Source organism: Camelina sativa, chromosome 18, assembly GCF_030686135.1.
Source record: "Camelina sativa cultivar CO46 ecotype springtype chromosome 18, ASM3068613v1".
Classification (NCBI taxonomy): domain Eukaryota; kingdom Viridiplantae; phylum Streptophyta; class Magnoliopsida; order Brassicales; family Brassicaceae; genus Camelina; species Camelina sativa.
In genome coordinates, this window is record NC_141897.1 from 6347281 (window position 1) to 6361863 (window position 14583).

At 33.4% G+C, this 14583-nt stretch overlaps 2 protein-coding genes and 1 long non-coding RNA gene across 5 annotated transcripts; all 3 read left to right on the plus strand.

Annotated features, from left to right (window-relative positions):
• The first annotated feature begins 2556 nt into the window (after positions 1–2556).
• Positions 2557–4456, plus strand: LOC109130422 (uncharacterized). 3 transcript variants are annotated; one of them, XR_015589514.1, is made up of 2 exons: positions 2557–3992; positions 4092–4456. It is a non-coding gene; the product is annotated as an uncharacterized LOC109130422 (long non-coding RNA). The 3 variants fall into 3 exon arrangements; XR_015589512.1 differs by having other exon boundaries at positions 2572–3992; positions 4113–4456; XR_015589513.1 differs by having other exon boundaries at positions 2651–3992; positions 4083–4456.
• A 3707-nt stretch (positions 4457–8163) lies between these two features.
• LOC104760733 (calcium-binding protein CML37) lies at positions 8164–9232 on the plus strand. Its single transcript, XM_010483690.3, has one exon. It carries the CDS (start codon positions 8518–8520, stop codon positions 9076–9078), a length of 561 nt encoding a protein of 186 aa, XP_010481992.1. The 5' UTR covers positions 8164–8517; the 3' UTR covers positions 9079–9232.
• A 730-nt stretch (positions 9233–9962) lies between these two features.
• On the plus strand, positions 9963–12976 carry LOC104760734 (uncharacterized). Its single transcript, XM_010483692.2, has 7 exons — positions 9963–10507; positions 10634–11044; positions 11123–11263; positions 11358–11465; positions 11557–11785; positions 12257–12511; positions 12610–12976. The coding sequence occupies exons 1-7, from the start codon at positions 10346–10348 to the stop codon at positions 12690–12692; spliced, it is 1389 nt and encodes a 462-aa protein (XP_010481994.2). The 5' UTR covers positions 9963–10345; the 3' UTR covers positions 12693–12976.
• The last annotated feature ends 1607 nt before the right edge of the window (positions 12977–14583 follow it).

Consider the following 14583-nt stretch of genomic DNA (forward strand, 5'->3'; position numbering starts at 1 on the left):
AAAAATCTGTAGTAATTGCAGCCGTATAAACCATCAAACCAAGTATTGTCCCTTTTTGGCTCCTCTAGTTATCCCTGTAGAGGACGATGATGAACTTTTGGTTCTTGTGTGGGAGGAAGGACAATATTCCCATAATCCTAGTCGTGAAACGGAAGAACAGAGTACATAGAGATCTGATATTTCAACGTACTCACCTATCTCTCAACCTCTTCGACACCCTTCTAGCTTTATGCTTTGCACAACAGTGTAGAAGTTGTTGCAGAGAACCCTATACACAACTTGTTTGCTACAAGTCCTAAATGTAACCAGGAGTCCACGGGATCCAACTCAGAAAGAGTTTTTTAAGCTAAACCCAAGTTTGATGTTGGAGAGAGTTCCAAAAGAAAGAAAGGCAAACAGCTCGCTTCGGACCAGGAGAGGATTACTCGCCCTTGTAGAAAGGATATTGGAGTCAAGTTTTACCCGGTACCTTCAACCCTCCTTGACTTTCTTTAGTTTGTTGATAACTATCAGAGACAGATGTTCTGGTCTCTGAAAAGGCCTTGCTTCCTTTTGGTTGTTTACAAAGCTAGAGAATAAAGATCTTCGTATGGATCTAGGGTCGTTTGTATTTTTTGATTGTAGCTTTTTTGGAAGATAGAAGATTTGAAAAAAAGGAAATATGCTGATCTTTTGCTGAATACTTTTTGAAGACATTCGGTTACTAATTCTCTGAAAGATGCAGCTGTGATGTGTAAGATCCTATCATACCCCAAGCAAATGATATAAGCTCTAAGCTCAACTCCAGTTTCAGATTGGAAGTTTGGTCTTATTGAGAGAGCTATGATGTTCTTGGTTCTTTCCATTTTGCATCGATTTGCATTGGTAGCTGAATGTGTTGGTACTAATGTTGTAACTTACAGTTTAGTGTTTGTTCATGTTTTAATTCGCAGAAGCTTGTTTGCTATATTTGTGGAGCTCTCCACTTTTGTTTATTGTGTAACTTTCTCCACACTTCAGTTTTATAAAAAATGAAAGTACTTGCAAAAAAAAAAAAAGTACTTCTTTTGTAGAAAAGGAAAAAAAAAAGAATGGTTGTTGAATTTTAAATAGATTTTGGATTATAGTTTTTGGTTTTTGGATTTTAGATTTTCTTTTTTAGTTTTTTGATTTTACAAAAATAAAAGAAATAATAAATAGAAGAATAAAAAAAAAATGTAACGTTAAACAATTTTTTAGGAAAAGTAAAAAACTAAAATAAGATGGTTTTCAGATTGGGCATTCTAAAAAATGTCCCTTTTTCCATACCCTTTTTTTAAAATGTCCTTCCATGTTGACTATTTTTAAAATTACCCCTCTTTATGTGCAAAATGACCAAATTATTATTTTTTTTAGTGACAGCAAAAATGTACGGTCATCAAAATCGAAAAAAATTCCCGCCAAAAAATGAAAAAATTTCCCGCCAAAAATATTGTTTTCCCGCCAAAATATTTTTTTCTCACCAAAAAAAGTAAAAAAACTCTCGCAAAAATTACAAAATTGGTTTTTTAAAAGGTTATTTAAAAGCGTTTACAAGGTTTTAAAAGATTTTTTTTTATAATAACCTTTTAAAAACCTTGTAAATGCTTTTAAAAATCTTTTAAAAATATTTTAATAACCTTTTAAAAACCTTGTAAAAGCGTTTACAAGGTTGTCAACCTTTTAAAAACTTTATAAAAGCCTTGTAAATTTTTTTTTGCGGGAAAAGTTTTGGCGGGAAATTTTTTTGTCAAACTATTTTTGACAAAAAAAAAAATTTTTGAAAGTTTTTTTGGTAGGAAATTTTTTTGGCTGGAAAATATATTGAAATTTTTTTTTTATTATTTTATTGATTAAATTAATTTTCATATAGGGGTAAAATGGTCATTAAAAAATAAAAGAGGGCAAAAATGAAAATGACCAAAAAAGAGGGTATTTTTGAAAATGGTATATCAAAAAGTGTATTTTTAACAAATTCCTTTTCAGATTCTCAATAAAAATTGTTAAAATCTTCTAAAAACCAGATTTTCTACATTTTAGGAAATATTTTTTACAAAATCTTGAATGGTAAAAAAATGAGTTTTTCAAAAACAAAAACCAAAAACCATTACAAAAACTAGTAAAAATTCAAGGCAAAAAATCAATTTGAAAAAGTTTTCATACGACATTTCTCTTAATACGTGATAGAGATTTCAGAAAAACGGCCAAAATCAACCCCAACTACTTGTCAAACGTTTTTTCATACCTAGACTTAGGACTGGGCAAATTATCCGAATCTAAAAATCTAACCCAAGCCCGATTTAAAATACCCATTCTGAATCCGAACTCGAACTTAAAAATATCTGATTAGATATTTTTAGTAAATGAATCTGATACCAGAACTTGATTGGGTATATCCGAACACCCGAACAAATATCTGAAACTATCTAAAATTGTATATCCCTAACAAAAGATTCAGTTAATTTACGAGTTTTTAAAATAATATTATAATCACTATTACAAAATAAATTAGTTATCATTTTCATATGTTAGTTGGGTGGATTAAATAATTCAAACTTTGAATTTAATGTCTTTGATGTTTTAGGAAGTCAAGAACTATCCGCATGTGAATTTGGTGTTTTGGTGTTTAGAGTATTTTTCTTTTCAAAAACTTAATTTTGTTTGATATAGTTATTTTTTCTTAATGATTATAATTGTTTTCAGTCTAGAGACTAGAGAGCATTGTAAAAAAGATACTCGACGACGGCGATGGCGATTGCGATGGTACTAGGGTTTTGATTTGTCTATGAACGGTTCTTTTTTGGGTTTTCTCTGGGTCCGTCGCGGTTGTTTCGGGATCGTAATTGTTTGCGATGGGATTGGATATAGATCACGGGATTTTGAATTATCTTTTGGGTGTGTTCAGATCCTACGGCGATTACGATGGATCTTTGATCTGCTTCGTGATCTCTATTTATGGTTTCTTATTGGATTCGTTTCCAAAAGAGGAAGAAGGAAGGATCGGAATCTGCTTCTGATTGAGGCTGTCGCGATATTTGGGGATAATCGTTATCATACGATTGTGCTTTGCCTTAATGAACAGATCCGGTGTTCTCTGTCTATTTTGTTTGCTACGTTTATTTGGAGATCCCATCAGTCGCGAGATATGATTGGGAGGATTTTCGTGGATTCCTTTGACGTTACTTGGAGGAGGAATTGTTCGATGGTTGAGTATAAAAGCATGGTTCTCGTTCAGCAGAAATCTCATCTCTCACAGTTCTATCTTTATCTGTTCGGGGCTTCTAGTTTTTTTCATAAGTCTTTTTGGTTATCGGTTTTCCCAAAAGTTTTTGAGATGTCGCAGAGTTTGGCTTTGGGTCAGGGATCGAATGCTTCAAGTTCGATGTCCTCTGTGATGAAGAAGAAGGTTAAGATCCCATATTTTGATAATATTGCCTTGATCGAAGGCTATTCCAAGACTGTAGTGGGGCGATGTATGAATCCAAGGAGGCAGGATATGAAGTCGCTTCTTCATATGTTTCCACAGATTTGGCATTTGGAGGGTAGAGTGGTTGGTGCAGATCTTGGGATGGGGAAGTTCCAATTTGATTTTGATGAAGAATCAGACGGAGCCAGAGCTATAAGGGAGCGGTCAGGTCAGAGAGGCAGCAGGATTCTGGGTGGGATGGTGGTGCTAAAGGGGCATATCGGGGAAAACATGGTGCTGGGGGGATTCACGCTGATGGGAAGAGACCTTTTGAGGGAAAGGTTGAGCGAAGTTTGAAGGGTCGATCTGACCTCCCAGGTGGAGAACCAGTGTCAAAGCAACGTCGGTATCAGACGTATGTGCAGTACAATGATCTCAGGCACCTTCGAGAAGCTGCGAAGGGGTCCAAAGATCAGCTAGAGAACACGGTGACGGAGGTTGTACCGGTGGAGATTTTGTTCTAGGAACAAATGAGGAGCCTTCTAAAGATTGGATTCGTCTGTTTGGGTCAGAAACTTCCTGAAAAGAGGTGAGTGAATGACCATGGCTCATCTAAGCCTTAGATTTCCTTTGTCTTGCTTGTTCTTTGTTGTTTGTGGTGTTTTCTTGCTTTTTTTAGTTGATATAGGGTTCCTACGGGTTCATGTAGCTTTTGGGCGTGTTTTGGAAGAATCGGAGGTGAACAGAAGCAAGAATTCGACTCTCGGCTTCGAACATATCGCGTCTGCAAAGTCAGTGTCGATCGACACCACGTGGGTTTCGGTCGACACCAAAAAGCAGTATCGATCAACACTGAGGGGCAGTATTTGACTATATGGATTCAACAACCATATAGCGACTTGCAATTGCAATTCTCAACAATTATAATTGATTCGTTGTTGTAATTGATCGATGAATCCAGCAACATGCAAACGAACATCACAACAATAAAAAAAAAATAGATAATCTAAAAATAAAGAAATTAAAATAAAATAAATTAGATTAAATTCAAAATTACAATTTTTTTTAAAAAAAATGCAACTAATCGCAGCGACATGTGTATGGATAACACGACAATAGTAGCCAAATATAACATACAAACTAGATTCGGACCCGCATGTACGGCGGAGTTGATTTCAAAAATTAATGTTTTTATTAGGTTTGCAATATATTACATATGTGCGGGATAATGTTTATAAACATATTTTTAACGAATATTAGTAACATTTTACAATCTAAACTCGTATCAGTATAGCATTTGATATGTTTTTGTTTTTTTAGATGAAAAGAATGATTATACATGTTTTGTTTTTTTAGACGAAAAGTATAAACAACTACAATTAAAAAAGTAAGACGAATATAGAATGTTTATATATGGACAGAAAAACTCGTCATGTCCCATATATGTCATGTTTATTTTATTTCATAACTGTGATTTTAATAATACTTTATATATTATAGTTTAACAGATAATGAAATAGGTTGAAGATTTGGATGGGATATTCGTAATTCATGTACTTTTTGTTTGGATATTTAATTTTTACAAATTAGTGGACATTATACAATTTTTTTTATATTTCTCAAAATTATCTATCAAGTTTGATAAAATCTGCCATAATGATTGTAATTCCTAAACTTGATGACCTAAATTGTATAACGTGACAAACCCACTGGATAGACTTACTTTGTAATAGTTTTGCTATTTTTTTACTTGTCACCCAAAAACCACAGGAGCAATGTTTGCATTCGCCGTGTTGAATTTGCAAAACCCGTGGGTAACATGTATTTCAGTAAAAAACATTATCTATAAAATATGTCTTAAGAGATTGGATAAGAGATTATTTTATGTTTTGATAGACTAAAACTCAGTACGATTTTGAAAAAAACTCAAATTTATTCCATACCAAAGTTATATATTTATCCATTCAAAATTGCTCGTACTCAAGTTAGATTTTGAGAATAAAATATAGCTATTAAAAAAAAGGAATTTTAGCCTGTTACCCAAAATTTTATGTATTCATGTGTGAAAATAAGTGAAGTTATTCCCCTTTAAACTTGATATTTATATTCATTCGTATTTATTAACAAAACTTATCTTTATGCACTAACACAGTTACAGTAATTATGTTGGTATGATAAGTTTTTTAGTTTTAGTTGGTAAGATAGCTTCTTTTTGCCCCAAAAAAAATTGGTATGTTTAGTTCTATATTTATGCAATCAAATTAAAATTGATTTCTTTATGTTATTTAAAATTGATAATTATCTTTCCAAAATTTAATTATAGGTTATTGGTTTCGTATAAGTTTGGATATGCAATTCTAACCAGTACTCTAAAATATGTTTTGTTTGATTGCCGCAATTTAAATAACACAAATTAAATGAAAAAAAACAAAAAATTGAATTTATAATTTTAAAATAATTTTGTAAAATATATTATTTAACATTTTAATTTTTTTATACCACACATATATACACATATATACCTATGCTATATGTGTGGATGGTTACACAAATCTACTATACAATTATCTTAAGTAGAATCAATCACTTGAGAATTATATTTTTTGATAATTAAAGTCCTTTTGTCAATACTCCTTCACATTTCACCTTACATGTTTTTTTCTCCTTGACACCATATATAGTAACAACATTTGTTTTTTTACCGCCTTCAAACATATATATCCATATAAATATTAAAATCATTTATATATTGGTATTTTCACATATTTTTTATGGTAAGAAGTACCTCCAAGTATCTATATTGGTATCTTCATGTATCATTAATAATATATAAAATGAAAATATCAATTTAAAATTTGAAATCTTAATTAAATTTATAACTAATTTTCATAGTTATGACAGTCTTAAGATATAATTTCATTAAGATAAACAACACATTTTGTTGTTAAATAGTTAGGATTTTGTCAACAATGATGTAAATGAGAACCATTTTCAAGGATGAAAAATATTATAATACTAAAAGCATAAAACCTCAAAAGAGTAGTTCAAAATAGAACAAAAACGCCTCACATATATTTTCTTGAGTTAAACATGAATTTTTGAACTTTGTAAAAAAATAGAATTCAACATAAATTAGTTTCATATTAAAAAAAGACTTAGAAAAGAAGTATGCATATTAAATACTTTATAAATTCAAACATTGTTTATAAGTGATGATCTCTTCATTATTTTATTTGATAAAATGACCTTCAATGTATCCCCACTGGTTTGAAAAAGCTTGACATCATGATTCGGATCTGCCATCGTTGGTAGCCATTTTGATATACAAAATTAGGTATTTCAAGTAAGATCGGATACTATGCTCTTTGTCTAACGATGGTTATAAACTTATATATATAGTAGAGGTCAGCGGTTCCATTAATAGGATAAATGCAATTGATACCATATATTTTCATAACAAAATTGTTATTTTTGTTCTTATATTTACGATTTTTTGAATTGAAAATGTCTATGGTTTAGGTGATAGTAATTAATATTGTTTGCACATTTGGTAAGTAGATAATATATTTCTACAGATTTGAATTTGATCCTAATGACTCATACCCTAAACAATTCAAAATATAGTTAATATTAAAATTAGTAATTGTTAAGATTTGATTTTGGAAATTTTGAATACTAATTATTGTTGTTTACTTGTTTGAATGCTAATTATTTTTGTATGTTGTAAATGTTGTTTACTTGTTTCCCTTTTTGTGCTACTAATTATGATTGTGACTGCATAATATATTTTATATAAATCAACAATAACATAAATTTTAACTTCTAAAATCAACTTAACAAATTTTTTGTATGTCGTTGTCCTTTTTTTTTTGCAGATAATTCCAAATTAAGCTTGGAAATCTCGGCTGAGTTGAATGTGTTGAGATCGGATTTGATATTCGTAATTCTTGTTTCAAAATTTATTAAGATTAATTATAATATTCTTTATTCCTCAGTATTTAATTTGCTTACATGTGTGTTTGGATACACGTTTACCTTATACAGTTCTTCTATTAATTGTATATGTTTGGCTCTGAGTTATATATATCCTTATTCTGTTTTGAGTGGTATTTCATGTAATAATCTCTTAATCTATGTCTACTTATTAAAAATATTTCTCTTTTAATAGTATAGATACATAACACACGCTATAGCTAGAACTATCCCAAAAGAATACTCCTATTTTGAATAGTACTATAACGTAAAAATGAAACGTTGCATAAAAATATAAAGATGATTTTCTTATTAAGTAAGAAGAAAAAAAAACACGTTCAGCCCCAAAAAAAAAAAATACAACTTTTGTCTAGCTTGCAAAATCATATAATAGTATTTCGACGGTTACATTCATATGTATAAAGAACCTTCATGACGGTTAACACTTAACAACTTTGAAAGAAATCAAAATCAAAACATTCGAGAACTAAAAACACGTGTCCACACATTCTACACTCAATCAAAGTCAAGTACAAAGTTGCTTAGGGTATGAATGGTTACAGCGATCAGGGCGGACAAATATATCTGCGGACTAGACCGCTTTTTATTTACTATTCAGCAAATATAGTCTGCAGTGGTGCAATCTAAATAAAGCAGAGACAAGACCGCAATGGACCAACTACAGACCAATTTTGCATACAAATTGAGTTAGTCCGTAGTAATCTGTAGTTCGCCTTAAAAATGGAACGATCCAAACCGCAGATGGATTTGGCCGCCTTGAGTGCAGTTACCATTCAAACCCTTTATTTATATGTTGTCCATATTACATCACAATATACGTAACGTAGGGGAAGCTGTATATCATTATTACCAAACTACCCTTAGTCGTTGTCAACTTGACCTTTCCTCACCATCACTCATTGCGGAGGAAACTTCCCGGCCACCACCGCGCAACCGCCTCTACCTTTAAATAATTCTCCAAAGTTTTCAAAACCGTGTTTTAACCGTCGGACAATCAAGAATCTCCCCACCTATTTATACATACACGCATTCACATACTCATCTTTATATATAACCTACCATCTTTAAACGAATCTTTATCGAACCATTTAGTATTCAAGATTTATATTCAAATCAAGAAAATGAGTCTTTCTAAGAACCAGAAATCTCCATTGTCAAGATTGTACAAGAAATATTCCAAGAGGAAGTCAGAATCTTCAAGAACGCTTGAAGATGAAGCAAGAACCAGCAGCAGTAGCGGAAGCAGCTCGTTAAACGTGGACGAGCTGAGAACCGTGTTTGACTATATGGATTCAAACTCTGACGGTAAAATCTCCGGGGAGGAGCTACAGAGCTGCGTTAGTCTCTTAGGCGGCTCGTTGTCTTCACGTGAGGCAGAGGAGGTGGTTAAGATTTCTGACGTTGACGGAGACGGGTTTATTGACTTTGGTGAGTTTTTGAAGCTTATGGAAGGTGATGATGGTAGTGATGAAGAGAGGAGGAAGGAGCTGAGAGAGGCGTTTGGGATGTATGTGATGGAAGGGGAAGAGTTTATCACGGCTGCGAGTTTACGGAGGACGTTGAGTCGGCTCGGCGAGTCGTGTACCGTTGATGCTTGTAAGGGTATGATTCGTGGGTTTGATCAGAATGATGATGGAGTTCTCAGTTTCGACGAGTTTGTTCTGATGATGCGTTATGATTGATACATATATGGGGATTTGGCCTTTTTGTTTTCTTTTATCTAGAGAAATTGCTTACTTCAAATTCTTTTCATTTAATTATTATTATCCTTTTGAGTTCTTATTCCTTTGTTTACAGAAATTCCTTTAAATACCACTAAATTTTTTTTTCCAAAAATACCACATTTTAGTTTTTTTTTTCAAAAATATCACAAAAGTATTTTATTCCAAAATTACCACAAACACAAAAAATTGATTTTTAATGATGTAATTTTTTTTTTTATGTTTGGGTTGACACATTTAGTTTTAGGATATAGTTTTTAGCAATAAGGTTTAGTATTTAAAATTTAGGAATTAATTTTTAGTATTAGAATTTTAGTTCAATTATGTGGTATTTTTGAAAAAAAATTACATTTTAGTGGTATTTTTGGGAAAAAAACTAATTTGTGGTATTTTTGGAATAAAAACATATTTTAGTGGTATTTATGACAATTGCCCTTGTATATTTGTGTCTCATCTGATCCATATGTATTTAACACACTACAAATTAAACATGTTCTATATAGTATATTTCTTCCTTTTTTTTATGATAAGATTCTTTTGTTGTTATGTAGATTTTTTTTTTTTTTCTTAATTTCAAACATATATAATTCATTAAGATTACATACTTCAAAACATACACAAGTGTTTGTCCCTCATCATATATAACAGGAAATAAAGTCAATTAGAGGTACTACAATCATTTTTTATTATTCAAAATAATTTTTCATAAATGATTTCAAACAATTATTTATGCTAAACAACAAATGTTTTAACTGATTCTTTTTTTTTTAATAGCATTAAATACATACTATTTTAATTTTTTAATCTTGTAATATATATAGTAGATATTTGTTTATTTACTTTAAAAAATCTAAACTATTGCATATGTTAACTAGTCTACATTTTTATTTTGATAGGACTATGAGATTTTTTTCAAATTTTTATTTATTTATTGTTGCAAAGAGATTTATACAAAGATATATTATTTCCCATACTTAAAACCAACAGTGCCATAAAGAAGAGAGCCACATCACCCAGAAGATAGAAAATTCATAGGAAGCAAAAAAAAAAAAAAAAAAAATAATGGTATTTTAATGTAAAGCAAGCTACCAGAAGAAACTAGAAAAATTCTGTGAAAACCTAAAAAGAAAGTTTAATTTAGTATCAAAATTCCCAACGGTAACTGGAAAATCGCCGGAATTGAATCTGCGGCGAGGGCACAAAACTTGAAGATTCATTCCTCTTTTCCATGGTTGCTTTCTCCTTTATTCCCAAATCCCACCACGTCGTCATGAACCACCTCTCCTCCTTCTGGTTATTTTCGTTGCTCTTTACGACCGCCATTGCAGCACAAGAGTCTTCAATCACTCGTATTGCTTTCGGTTCATGTGCTAATCAAAGCGCTCCACAGGTAAACCAATCGTAACATTTCCCTCTTGGTTCGCAATTTTTATGTGTTAGGACTCGAATTGGATTCTCTTATATATGTTAGGACTCTGTAAGTGATTTTTTTTGTTTTTGTTTTTAATATGGTTAGCCAATATGGGATGCAATAAACAAGTTCGATCCACAACTGTTTATTTGGTTGGGTGATAACATCTATGGAGATATCAAAAGACCACTTAAAGTTATTGGGAAAGAGAGAACCTTTGGGCCGTGGAGGAACACACCGAGGTTTATACCTTCTTCAGAGGAAGAAATGAAATCAAGATACGCCATAGCCAAGGCTACTCCTGGCTATTCTCGTCTTCATAGAAATGCCAAGGTTATTGGAACTTGGGATGATCATGATTACGGCTTGAATGACGCTGGAAAAGAGTTTGATCATAAAGTCCGTAACCAAAAACTCATGCTTGATTTCTTAGATGAGCCTCTTGATAGTCCTAGGAGAAAGCAAGCTGGTGTTTATGCATCTTATACTTATGGTCCACCTAACCGTAAAGTCAAGGTTCCTGTCTTCTTTTGTGAAGATTTTAGTGAAGAAGAGTTTGTATGTAATTCTACTGAAAATTTTCCCTCTTTTCAGGTTATAGTTTTAGATACTAGATATCATAGAGACCCTTTGCGAAGTGACGGGAGTATCTTGGGTGATACACAGTGGGGATGGCTCGAAAATGAACTGAGAGGTCCGCTTAGCGAAATCACTATAATAGGATCTTCCGTTCAGGTATTTTGTGTTCTGTTTTACTTGATGAAGCTGAGTGTGTCTTAATTCCATCTAGAATTTATCATCCATTAAAATGGTTTCTTGATTTTTCAAGGTGATATCAAATATATCTGCTACCACTGGACCTCTCTTTTATATGGAATCATGGGGTCGTTTTCCAAAGGAAAGAAAACGTCTTTTCCAACTGATATCAGACACTAAGGTATGGGGATTGTTGATAGTACTTTTTTCCAACTGTCAGTTTTCGTCTTTCCTTGTTTGCGAGCTAATTCTTCGCTGCTTTGATGTTACAGAGAAATGGAGTTATATTCATTAGTGGAGATGTACATTTTGGAGAAATCACTAGATATGATTGTTCTGTTGGGTACCCGTTATATGATGTCACCTCTAGTGGTCTAGTACAATATGTTGAGAAAGTTATCCCTTACACCTTGCGCCCCATCATTAGGCTTCTTTTCTGGTATACACCAAGCACGATGAGAGTTATCAATGAAAAGTGCAAATTCAAATCATGTACATACGGTATTATTCTCAACTGATTCCGTTAATCTTTTTTTTTTTTTTTTTTTTTCTGAAGTATTTTACATTGCTATCCGTGTCTTTTTAACTTTCCAAAAGATCTATTTATAAGCAAAGACACAGTGAGTCTACTATAAAAAGCACAGCTGCTGAAACCTTAACTAGCCTAGGACTGAATATAGCAGATTGTAGCTGTTGTGAGTAGGTTTGAAAGCAGCTTCGTTAGCTGCTTTCATGGTTATTATCATCTATCCAGTCGAGAGTCTTTCATTTAGTTAGGTGTCTCTGGTTTGGGTGAATTGCAACGAGGATAGTGTTTTCATGTATTGGTTATTATCATCTATCCAGTCGATTTACGTTTAACTAATAACAGATAGAAAAGATTGCACATTATCATCTTGTTTATATAACAGAGTAGCAATGACACTCCCTTGGAGGCTTACATTGGTCACAATATCTTATAATTACATGCAGGGCAACAAAACTTCGGAGCAATATCGATAGATTGGAATGCAAATCCGGTTACCATAAGGCTCGAGGTCAGGGATGTCAACGGACACGCAGTACTAGGCACAAATGTTTCTCTACCTGAACTACAACCACGAGGGCCAAATATCTTGACAGATCCAACTGCAAAGGGAAAGTCCCAACGACATTGTACTCTCGAAATCGATTTACCAGGAACAACCAGATACCGATTGGCAGTTCTCATCTACTTCACCACTGCTGGTATGTCATTCTTCCTTACTGGTATTATTACTCTGGTTCGGGTGAAAGAAATGCTGCTGCAGAGTACTGACATAGACATTGTTTGGTTTTTTCAACAGTCTTGGCAATGGCGTTATTAGGATTGATCATTGGTGTTGTACTGACCATAACAGCTTGCGTCTACAAATGCAAGGTTGACTGATTGTTGATTTGTTTCGGTAAACCTTTTCTCATTTTTTTGTCACTGAGCTTTTAACACCTTTTGCTCCAACAAAACAGTCTCTACATCTTTATACCTTATAAACTGTATCAGTCTATGAAGCACGGGCTAGGCTATTTCGTGATTATTTTGCAAGTAGAATATAATGTTATAGTTGTGGGATGGTATGAAGACATTGGTTTTGATCAAACCCCACATAAAAGAAACGTTTATGTAAAAATGCAATTAGATCATGTCAATCTATGTCATGGCTCATGTTTCTTTTATGTTTGCGTTTGAATGTAACTGCTTTGTTTGCATTTTTCGCATATAAAATTGAAATGAGTATGTGAAATTTTAGCTGGTTTAGTTGTAAAATCAAAACCCTAATTTTAAAATTTTATTCCTCATTTATTAAACGAAACTGATATATAATTTTGTTTAATTGTTGTAAAATCTTCTTTTATAACATATAATCTTATTTATTTATAAAATTTAAGTTCTAAATCTTTTTTATAAATCCAAATTGACATATCATATCGTTTAATTATAAAATATAAATCTATTTATAAATCCAAACCAACATATAATCTTACATATTAGAATTTAATAATGAGGTGAACATAATTTGATTAAGCGAAAAAGATGAGGTGAACAAGTATTTTCCGGTATCAGATACATTTCTTTTTTTTTTTTTTTTTTTCAACCAAACATTAATCAAATTAAAAAATAACTCCAAGATTGGTTGCCCAAACCGGAGGAAAAGAGTTTACAAAGGAAATTTCAGAGGAAAGCAATCTTGAAGAACGGGCTAGACAATCTGCCCTTACATTGAGCTCTCTAGAGATCCTGATCAGGGAGAACGAGGAAAAGCATGGTCTGAGCACAAGAAACTCCTCTAACAGGTTCGAAAAAGATGGCCAATCGTCAGGCGTCTGCACCATCGCCACCAATTCTGCACAGTCTGTCTCAAAGCTTTGACATCCAACTCCAGCCGCCAAGAGTGACTCCATAGCCCAAATCAAGGCTTGTAGCTCTGCATGTAAGGATGTAGGACCGCATCTCTGACTCCGTGCTCCCAAAAGGAGAGTCGCATCATCATCACTACAACACCACCATCCTAGACCCTGCATAGCATCTGACCCTTTCCAAGAACCATCAATCTGACATCGAGGAAACGCTCCCCTATCCTCCACCAGAGGCGTAGTATGCAAATACCTATCCGAATAGGATTTTGCTTCTTCCCATAGTAATTTATCATTATTCGCCTGGTGTAGAATTTCCGTCGGCTCGGCCTGTAACCCCTGAAAAACTTTTTTATTCCTATCTTTCCATAATGTCCAAAGTATCCAAGGAAGACGATTAGCTACATCCGAATCCCCCGACTGAGAGGCTGCCCGCCAAAAAATAAAGTCTAAATTTGCATAAATTGAAGCAAATGGAAAGCCATCGGGGACTAACGAAACTAGGGACAACTCCCAAACATCGAGCGAGCGAGGGCACTCAAAGAGAGCATGATTGATAGTTTCTGGTGCAGCCCCACACCGTTTGCAGAGTGTATCACACCGGATACCCCTATACGCAAGTCGTTCGAGCACTGGGAGGGTGCCCGACGCAATCTGCCAGAAAAAATGTTGGACCTTTGGGGGAACATCCAGCTTCCACACCTGGGCCCTGAGGGCCATACATGTTGGTCCGTATTCGACTTCCGTCATCAGTTCTCTGGCTAATCTATAACCTGATTTAACCGTATACTTCCCTGACTTGGTAAAATGCCATACTAACCGATCCCGTTGCTGGACCTTACTGACCGACATACGCCGAATAATCGGTATATCCCCCGGATCCAGAAACTCTTCTAGAGTAGGCAAGTGCCAATCCTTCGTGACAGGAT

Excerpts from the sequence above, each read along its gene's own strand:
- LOC104760733 (XM_010483690.3), top strand. The coding sequence starts at position 8,518 with ATGAGTCTTTCTAAGAACCAGAAATCTCCATTGTCAAGATTGTACAAG.
- LOC104760734 (XM_010483692.2), top strand. The coding sequence starts at position 10,346 with ATGGTTGCTTTCTCCTTTATTCCCAAATCCCACCACGTCGTCATGAAC. Across the intron at positions 11,045-11,122 it reads CACCTAACCGTAAAGTCAAG|GTTATAGTTTTAGATACTAG; the intron begins GTTCCTGTCTTC and ends CCCTCTTTTCAG. Across the intron at positions 12,512-12,609 it reads CATCTACTTCACCACTGCTG|TCTTGGCAATGGCGTTATTA; the intron begins GTATGTCATTCT and ends TTTTTTCAACAG.